General features: G+C 40.6%; 1 protein-coding gene across 2 annotated transcripts in view; it reads right to left on the bottom strand.

Annotated features, from left to right (window-relative positions):
* LOC138049178 (cilia- and flagella-associated protein 61-like) overlaps positions 1–10000 on the bottom strand; it is a 54374-nt gene that overhangs the window by 4963 nt on the left and 39411 nt on the right. For both annotated transcript variants that reach the window (XM_068895352.1, XM_068895351.1), the window contains exons 28-34: positions 9401–9574; positions 8364–8479; positions 7862–7910; positions 6650–6779; positions 4811–4980; positions 3586–3662; positions 137–250 (exon numbers count right to left, since the gene is read on the bottom strand). In XM_068895352.1, coding sequence (XP_068751453.1) covers positions 137–250; positions 3586–3662; positions 4811–4980; positions 6650–6779; positions 7862–7910; positions 8364–8479; positions 9401–9574 — 830 coding nt within the window. The remainder of the gene's footprint in view (positions 1–136; positions 251–3585; positions 3663–4810; positions 4981–6649; positions 6780–7861; positions 7911–8363; positions 8480–9400; positions 9575–10000) is intronic.

Below are 10000 nucleotides of genomic sequence, written 5' to 3' on the forward strand. Positions count from 1 at the left end.
GGTGGAGTAGAAATACTTCTAGTCACTTCATGCTACAGAAACCGGGATAAGCTCCGGCCTAATGGGCCACTTGGCTCGTAAGCAGACTTTACCTACCTACCCTTGTTCACTAAACAAATTGTTCAGAGAGACTCACATGAGGGGTGTAGCACGTGATTGTTTCAATAGAGTGATGCTGATTCACATGCAGCCGGAAGTAATTTTGTTCATCATCTGGTTCGGAGGCACTGCCAGTTACCAGTTCTCTGCCCTATAAAAAGGTAAGTTGTGTCAAAGTACGAGAATGTCTGTGTCAAAAAGCCAACGAATAATTTTCCCTCAACTTTTCCCTGAAGAGAGCCCAAAAACTCTCGAGGTGCTCAATATATGCAAACAGTTGCTGCAAATGGTTGACGTCAGTTGTTCTAGACTGCGATCAAGCGGTCTCTCTTTTGCTCTAAAATCCGTTAAACTTATGCGCAAATATGGCGAACATCGCCGCTTATGTCGTGGGCGACACAAAAGCGTCTTGTGGTTTCAAAATTTTTTCGCCTTCGTTCCACAGATAAGTGACGCACTTGGGCTACAGTAGCTCAAGTCTTGGAAAAGGTTATTCACCTGGGAAAGGTGACAAACCAGTGGCTTTAATTGAGATGTGGTATACGCAAAGTATATATTTGAGAGGTAAAAGGAAGGGGCGTTTGGCAAAAAAATATATATAGATAAGATATCTCCCTTGTTATTATTAATTATTATTATTATTATTATTATTATTATTATTATTATTATTATTATTATTATTATTATTTAAATGTAACAACCCATGGAACAGAACAATCCTTTAAAGTGCACCTAAACCCAAATATTTTTAGTGTACAATATTGATCTCTCCACGGAAAGCAAACTTGTTTGACGATTCTGACTTCAAATTACGCTTTTTTATCTGCCGGGCAATAAGCGCAAAGGTATCAAAACTAGCAGTAATTTGGACCCACGACCGTGATTTGAGAGGCATGGGTCTATTCTCGATTTTACGTCACAAACTGCTTTGCAATGCAAAATTTCTTTGAAAATAGGAATGCAAAGCAGTTTGTGACGTAAAATCGAGAATAGACCCATGCCTCTCGCATCACGGTCGTGGGTCCAAATTACTGCTAGTTCTACCAAGTTTACGTGGCTTGCACGGCACAGAAAAAGCGAAATTGTGCGTAACAATGCTGGCATATGTTTGCTTTGGATGGGGAGATTTACATTAGGAACAAAAAATATTTGGCTTTAGGTGTACTTTAACAAACGTGACGTCACTTTTATATAGAGGATATTACACGGCGGGGCGAAGATATGAATTTTATTTCGAATGGTAAACACAATATTTAAAATAAATAAAACATTAAGTGATGCTATGATCTTCGCAGTTATGAGCGCAATTTTTGCAATTGCGTAGAGAAGCCTAAAAAATTCAGGACTTCAACGGGGTTTGAACCCGTGACCTCGCGATTCCGGTGCGACGCTCTAACCAACTGAGCTATGAAGCCACTCACGTTGGGAGCTGGCCAGCTCAGTTGGTTAGAGGGTCGCACCGGAATCGCGAGGTCACGGGTTCAAACCCCGTTGAAGTCCTGAATTTTTCAGGCTTCTCTACGCAATTGCAAAAATTGCGCTCATAACTGCGAAGATCATAGCTTCACTTGATTTCATATCCGCAGTTCATATATGATTCATTTCATATACCATTTCGTCATTGATTCATTCCTCACGGGACCATTAGAACCCACAAATGACCAGCTCCCAACGTCAGTGGCTTCATAGCTCAGTTGGTTAGAGCGTCGCACCGGAATCGCGAGGTCACGGGTTCAAACCCCGTTGAAGTCCTGAATTTTTCAGGCTTCTCTACGCAATTGCAAAAATTGCGCTCATAACTGCGAAGATCATAGCTTCACTTGATTTCATATCCGCAGTTCATATATGATTCATTTCATATACCATTTCATCATTAAATAAAACATTGTTTTTAAGGACGGTGCCTACTAATTCAAAGGCATTTTTGCCCCGATTTATGATTATACAGGAAATGTAGATCTTCCCAAGTATTGGGGGTAACCACGTATTTTTCAAAGATAATTCATGAATAATATTTGTAAAAAGCTTTAAAATACAAAGCAATGTATGGCGTTCTTTCTCAAATTGAAGCTCAATTATCGCTAAAGAATGCATGGTTACCCCCAAGTTTCTTTTTGGATACCAAAAGTACTTACTAAGATCTACTTTCTCTGCATAGTTTTAAACCGCGCAAAATATCCCTGCATTAGTAAGCATCACCGATAGGAAATCCGAGTATCTGGAGATACGCAGAACGTATGCAATAGTAGGCACCGTCTTTAACACCAGAAATAAAATTCATATGTTCAAGCCACTGGGTAATTTTCTTTTTATTATATAGACAGGGGTGTTTTACTCACCATTTTTCTTCCTAACACCGAGCACAAACTTTATCGCAAATTGCTGCAGCTCGGCGGCAGGAATTTCCTCCATTTTCGCATTTCTTCTTCATTTGCAAGGAACTTCTTGAATAATTTTAAGTTGTATTAAGTTTTATTCTTCGTGTCAGCATTTTCTTGTTTCTTAGATAAGGATTTACGAACGTCAAGAATCTATCACTCGCCATTTTTCACTGACTGTTTACACAAACAACCACGCAAAGGCGGGGAATGACGTCATCAATATCCCCACCACTGAGGATATGGAAAATACGCCACTCGGGTCCCGGATGTAGTTTCGTCTGAATTTTATGAATGGTGTATTTTCCAGTAAAACACTCCTGTCTATACAACAAATTTGCAATAACTAACAAGGAAAATACTTTCAAAGCTGGAAAATGAGACAACCAAGGTATAAATTTGTCCTAAGGGGGAGTTGTTCGAAGCAAGATCAGCGCTTATTTGAGTTAGATACCAAGACAACAAGTCCTGCTTCACATCTTCCTCCTTCAACCAGGTGTATAAGTGGGTATCGGAGACATATTCCTGGGGGCAACCCTGCGATAAACTAGCATTGCGTTACAAACTCCAGGGGGGTAACCATGCGATGGACTAGCATTGATTGCGTTACAAACTCCTGGGGGTGACCCTGCGATGGACTATCACTGCGTCACAAACTCCTGGGGGTAACCCTGCGATGGGCTATCACTGCGTTACAAAATACTGGGGGTGACCCTGCGATGGACTACCACTGCGTTACAAACTCCTTGGGGACGGGTAACCCTCCGTTGAACTATCACTGCGTTACAAACTCCTTGGGGTAATCCTGCGATGGACTAGCATTGCGTTACAAACTCCCGGGGGTAATACTGCTTTGGACTATCATTGCGTCCAGTGGAGCGGGGGAAGCAATATATGAAACCCGGATAAACTCCAGCCGCGTGAGCTCCAGCGGCTCGTGCCCAATTTTGCCGAGACTGAATGTGTAATTGATGCGCTCCATCGTAAGTGAAGTATCTCAAAGATCCCAGAAAGGGTTTGCAGTTGAGAGTTGAGATTTCCTTTCAACAAAAACAAACTACTTTGAGCTTGGATGGGCTTCAATCATGCGCTTTGCAAGGCTACTTACATATTCTGGTTGGACCATATGAGCATCCAGAGGTATATTGAGACCTGGCTTGCTGACTTGTAGGTAATTGTATCCGCCTGACAGTTAACAATAGTGGACATCATAAGACCTTGATTCATAAGTTAATGAAGCAGCCCATGACTAGGAGCGAACATTAGCCATATATTCCTGGCACAGCGTTTTCACAGACCTATTTATTTTTAGGTTGAATTTCCCGCGAACGTCTCTAGCAGGAGCCCGATGACCAACCACAATCAACTAACTTGACGTCATAGTGCCACCGAACTGCCTTTGTTTTTTTGTTGAAAAAGTAGTCTAAAAATAGATCGGTACGTAAAAATGGGAGTTGATCGCTCCTAGTCATGGCTCCTGGCTGGTGCTCATTTTGATTGACAGAAATTGAAGAATATAAATGATTAATTTCATTTAATTTCTTTTAGAGCGGTTTTCAATTGAGTGTCGCAAGTAATCAGTGAATTGCTTTGGTTTTGCATTACTTCACTCAGTGATTGGTTCAAAGTTCTTGCGCCATTTTTTCAACCAATCAGAAGTGAAACCAAAACCAATCGTGGCTCGCGCGTGCATATTTTCCCGCGCTTTCTGTCGGCTACGTGTAATTATTTCGAGTTTTGATTGGTTTACTGGCTTGCCTCCGTCCTTTTTGATTCGCCAAAGTAATTATTTTGGTTTTGGTTTTACGACATTCGACTGAAACTCGCTCTAACCCTCTCCCTCCTAAGAGGGATGCTTATAAATTTTACTCTGTCTAACGCCAGACGATTTTACTCGTCAATGGTAGCCTCTTCAGGGACGAATGGGTTAACAACAACTTAAGTATGTAGGTCCACTCAAAAACTATGCCCTTTAACCCTCTCCGTTCTAAGAGTGATACTTGTAGATTTTACTCTGTCTAATTCCAGACGATTTTACTCGTCAATGGTAGCCTCTTCAGGGATGAATGGGTTAATTTAATTTAATGAACTTTATTTAAGTCATAAAGTATCAACTGTATTTAGCGCTGGGCCACTATTTGAGGGAACTAACTGTACAGACCTTAAATCTACACATATCAAATCGTAGGTTGGTTTTTGAGGAGAGGGAAAACCGGAGAACTCAGAGAAAAACCCCTCAGAGCAGAGTAGACTCAACCCACAGCCGAGTCTGGGAATCGAACCCGGGTCTTCAACTTTGCCTACAGGCTAAATTGTTGGAGTGTTTGTCTTACCTGGTAGCACTGTGTAAACTGTCTTTGGTTTACTGTATATTGGTATCAGTAGCTCGTCATGTGATTTGTCGGTGTCGAGAACCATCCCGTCTAGTGTGGGGTCAAACAGAGTCAACAAAGACTGTGCCAACTCCAAACCAACTTCTTTGGAATTGAAGTTTGCATGCGTCCTGTTATCAAAAGGCAAATGAGTCTAAATAAAGAAAGATTCTAGCAAAGGATGGCCAAAAACCAACGATACAATTTGCAAGCACCCTTAGTATACACGTAATAATGTACATGAAAAAAATCTTCATTCTGATTGGCTAAGGGAAATGCAGTTTTCAGGTAACACAGTGCAGAAAACAGGTAATTCGGTGCAAAGACAGAAGAAAGAAACCAGGAAATCTGACCAAAGAAAGTCACAAATAGCCAATCAAATGCGATCCCTAGATGACGCATTTTTTTGGTGTTGCAAGCGTGCGTTGCTTCTAATTCTGCTTAATCACGATAAGCTATCTAGACATACTATTATGATGGCCCAGGAGGGTCACAGTCCAGTTTTAATTTTTCACAATTCAGTTTTAATTTTGTGAGTAGACACCAGTTTTCTCACGGGTCACAGGTTATTGTTTTGACAATACAGAAAGTGTCCTAAACATCCACAAAAGATAACCTTCGGCCTAAAAGCTTTTGTTTAGGCCTAATTAGGCCAAAGGGTAGCTTTTATATGAATGTTTAGGATACTTTCTGTATTGGTAAAACAATGACCTGTGATCTGTGACCAGGGAGAAAACTGGTGACGACGTACAAAATTAAAACTGGACCGTGAATAAAATTAAAATGGACTGTGAAAAAATTAAAACTGGACTGTGAAAATTAAAACTGGACTGTGACCCTCCTGGGCCATCGTATACTATTAATAAGTAATTACATGATTTTTCTCGTGCAATTTGCAATAAATGAGCACTCGTAATTTTTTTCGAAGACTACATATTGTACTCGCCCGCAATTTTGTTCGTTTTTGAAGATATTTACTCCTGCTTATTTATTCCAAACCCCACTAGAAAATCACGTGATTAGCTACAATAAACATTTTAGGCCAATAAATAAAAGCGTGATTTTGTGCCACCTTCATTACATAAAGGACCGTTCTAGACCACCAAAACCAGAACATAGTGCATCTCTTACACAACTTGTCAATCAAACGCCACTACGTCACATCAATCAGAACTGAGCTCTGCCTTTGGTGTCACTTCCGTCGAATGGTTTTACTTTGACACAAAACCAAAATTTAATGATATAGTACGAAGTGTCACATTAAGACTGAACGCCATCTATGCATTAACGACAAAACAGCGATAGGTTTGGGGTGGGTTGCTTGAGTACTAAAGCTTGAGGGACACTTAAATACCTGTATTTCTGAACACGAATAACGTTTAAGTAGGGGACAATAAACCTTATTCGCTTGTCAATTTTGTTTTCCCGATGAAGAACATGCGATTCTTTACCTTGTTCATTCAGAAGGGAATGCGAGCATGAGAATGTCTGACTTTGAAAGAAAATACCCACTTAAGTATTCTTACATGATCTACATTCGGAAAACAAAATTGACAATTGAATAAGGTTTATTGGTGATGCGTTTCAAAATCGGCGTGAAGCGAATTTTATGCGTTTTTAAAAATCTGGCTTTTGCAGAATAGCCAAGTTCAACGGCAGGTGCTTTCGTTTTTTGGTGCTTTTTCATCTTCCGCCAATTTACGAGTGGCAGAAAAAGAATGTGGAAAAATCTCTAAAGAGTTTTAAGTTCATGCGAGTTAACTTTTAAGGAATCTGATAAGTGGCGTGGCCTTTATTTACCAGGATTCTGCATGATATCTTCTTTGGAACTTTGTCAGCGGCCCTGCAGCTCTGATGCATGGATCATTGGTGTGAAAATCGGCATCAATAACCAGCCTCCCGTCAAATACCAAGCAACTGTCGTTAATGGCTGACACAAGAAAAGAGAACAGGCTGTTTGCGAACTCACGTTAGTCTCCTTTACAAAGCGAATCATTACGCCAAGTTTTGTCTTTACAAAGTACTGAAATGAAAGGCTGATTTTTTTTTTAATGGGTACTCATGGATACCCGAAAAAATCCGAGTGCTGCTTTGCGGGAGTCGACTGAGCCTACGACCTTCCGATGCCTGGTTCGGACGCTCTACTACTTAACTACAGGAGACACACGGGAGCCAGGCCATAAGCCATGATTTCGATGGTGTCTCAGGGATACTCGGGAAAAATCCGAATTCTCCTCGGTAAGAGTCGAGCCTACGACCTTCCGATTACTCGTTCGGATGCTATATCTACCAGAGGTATAGGAGACTCGCGGGGGCTAGGCTGTAGGAGCGAAAAATTCCCTTTTTATTAAATTTTGATTACGTCTCGTATTTCTATAAATCAATAGTATCTTTGTTTCCATTTTGGTTCATTAGTTTGTTCGTTTGAAATAGGTTTTGTCTCTAGTTCATTAGCCGTCTTTGTTCTGTTAAATAGTTTCCGTATTTATTAGTTTTATTTTGCATAATGCTATAAATATTGCTAACGTCTTTTTTATGGGCATGTCCAAGTCATGTCGCGTTCAAGTTTCCTGGCTAGATTTGTATATTATAGTTATCATCGAAGATCACTGGAGTTGTTCATTCGTCGTTGCTTTAGCTTACCGTTTTCAGTATTTTCTTTATTAATTTCTTCAAGTCACTTTATTTATCACCGTTTTTGATTTTTTGATTTTTCAGTTACCTTAATTAATTTCAGCCATCAGTCTGAAATTGAGTACGAGTCATGCGTCTACGACGACATAGGCCATGTGGCTACGCACCACGTTGGTTATCTATCACTTCATATCCAACGCGCCCTCGTAGAATAATTGTTAATATATGCAGGTGCGGCACCATGGAGCGATTTGTAAACAAGTAAAACCTCAGTTCTACTTTGTCATAGTCATTTTTGTTCCAGATGCCAAAACCTCAGCAGGCAAAAATCGGCTCCATGCGCCCCCTCCCAAAAAACAAACAATAATTTGTAGATACCTTTAAATGCTTGATAATCAACCTTTTTGGCTTGAAAACAGAAGAACGCCTTAAAGAAAAAAAATGGCCAAATAAAAAAACACATTTTTACCAGTAGCAAGGACAATAGGGCAGAGAGTCCCATGCACAGGTCGGCCTATTAGCGTTCCATGCACAGGTCGGCCTATTAGCGTTCCATGCACAGGTCGGCCTATAAGCGTTTCCCCCCCCCCCCCCCCCTCCCCAACCACGATATACCACAGAGGTCAGACCACAACACCGAACTCTGTGCCCTACTCTTTGCAAACTATAAACTATAAAAGTCTGAGAAAAACTAGTGCCATGGAACCATGGAAAAGTTAGAATCTTATTCCTTCCTCACTTATTCAAAGACCTTGAGTGTTGGTCCGGCCGGAGTTTTTGATCCCGCGACCTCCCGCACAGCTGTCCGATGACCAGCTGAGGCAACGGATGGGGGCTAAAGTTTTGCTTGACATAGCATCATAATAGCAATTCTCCTCACCTCGCAGTTGACACTTAACGGTTTATTTTCCGACGTAAATGTAGCGCGCCAGAGAGGTTCATCAGTCTTCCCATCATTCCATTGAGCAAGAGTATAGCCAACGTGCGAAGTAACTCCTGTCAGGAGAGGTAAGGAGTCAACTGCTGAGTAACGGGCGACAAATTGCGAAATTAAAAATGGCATTCCGCAAATTTGTTCTAGTGAAAATCTCGGCCCTATTCACTACTGTCCCTTTTTGTATCTTTCTTTTCTCTTGTTTCTTTCAAGTTGGGCGTGCCAATGATATCTTTTAAGAACTACTGTACACTCGTTTCAATCCAAATGTTCACAAACAACAAGTCTCAACACTTTGCAGTGACGCAAGTTGCTTAAAACAATTGCACAGTCCCTTGCCATTTGTCTCACAAAACTGTATTGACACCAAGAGCAAGACAACATTATTTACAAACGAATAAAGGGGGTACTTTCTAAAGAAACTTATGGTGCTGCGTCGGTGGAGAAGTATTATACAAAAATTTGGTTTTACCAACGGAGTTGATAATGTAAATTGACCACCGTCCACGGATTCTAAAAGCTGACGTTTCGAGTGTTAGCCCTTCGTCAGAGTGAATCCAACCTTCGCTCTGACGATGGGCTAGCGCTCGAAACGTCAGCTTTTAGAATTCCTGTACGGTGGTCAATTTACATTATCAACTCCGTTGATAAAACCAAATGTTTTTATTTACAAACGGTTTATTTTAGTGAGGAACATACAAACAAAACTGTTATTGTCCAGTCACTGCAAAAAGAATTAGTAAGTTCTCCTTTCCGAAACGTTACTGCAACTTTTTTGTCGCAGCATTTTGAGGCAAAAAAGAAAAAATCAATTATAAAAAAATGTACGGTAAAAATCAGATCTTTTATCGTTGATAGTTACTGTGTTGACGCACGTGATTACCTAGAGCGAAACAAGTTGCAAGAAACGTTATTTCGGTGCAACCAACGTTGATTTTTGTAACAACAAAATTTCGAGCAAGTCACGAAGAAAAAACTCTTACCAGATTCCTTCAGCGCTGCAGTAACAGCGTCCTCAACAAACGGGTTATTAAAACAGGTTGGAACCTGAAGTGGAGGTTGCACGAGAACAACACGTGATCCTGGCACTCCCGCAGTCAGCAGGGTTTGTACCATAGAGTAAGCCTCCAGGGTGTTTCCATAAACGAGAGCAATACCTGAATTGTAAAGTGATTTAGTAGTAATCAATAAAGTAGCATATTCAGCGTTCTTGCGCGCACTCTGCTATATCGGACACTTAAATATTAAGCTTAGAAGCTAAATCCTCGCCGTCCGAAACTCTAAAGAAGTGTAACATCTCATACGGTTGCTTCACAGATAGAGAGCGCGCATATTTGCGAATTGCAAAGAGTCCATAATAATTTTAAGGAGATGATGAAAATACGATCAAAACGTAGACTGTTCGTCGTTGAGTCGTATGAGTCAATCTATTGACTTAAAAGGTTTATTATTCCAGTGTGTCAATTTCTTAAAAGAAAAGCGATATTTCACTATTTAAACCGGTCAAAGAGCGACACTTCACTCCAGTACGGTGCAGGATTGACCACTTTCTCAAATCCCATAATACACCTTGTTTAGCCCCC

This window comes from Montipora capricornis, chromosome 5 (genome assembly GCF_036669925.1).
Source record: "Montipora capricornis isolate CH-2021 chromosome 5, ASM3666992v2, whole genome shotgun sequence".
NCBI lineage: Eukaryota > Metazoa > Cnidaria > Anthozoa > Scleractinia > Acroporidae > Montipora > Montipora capricornis.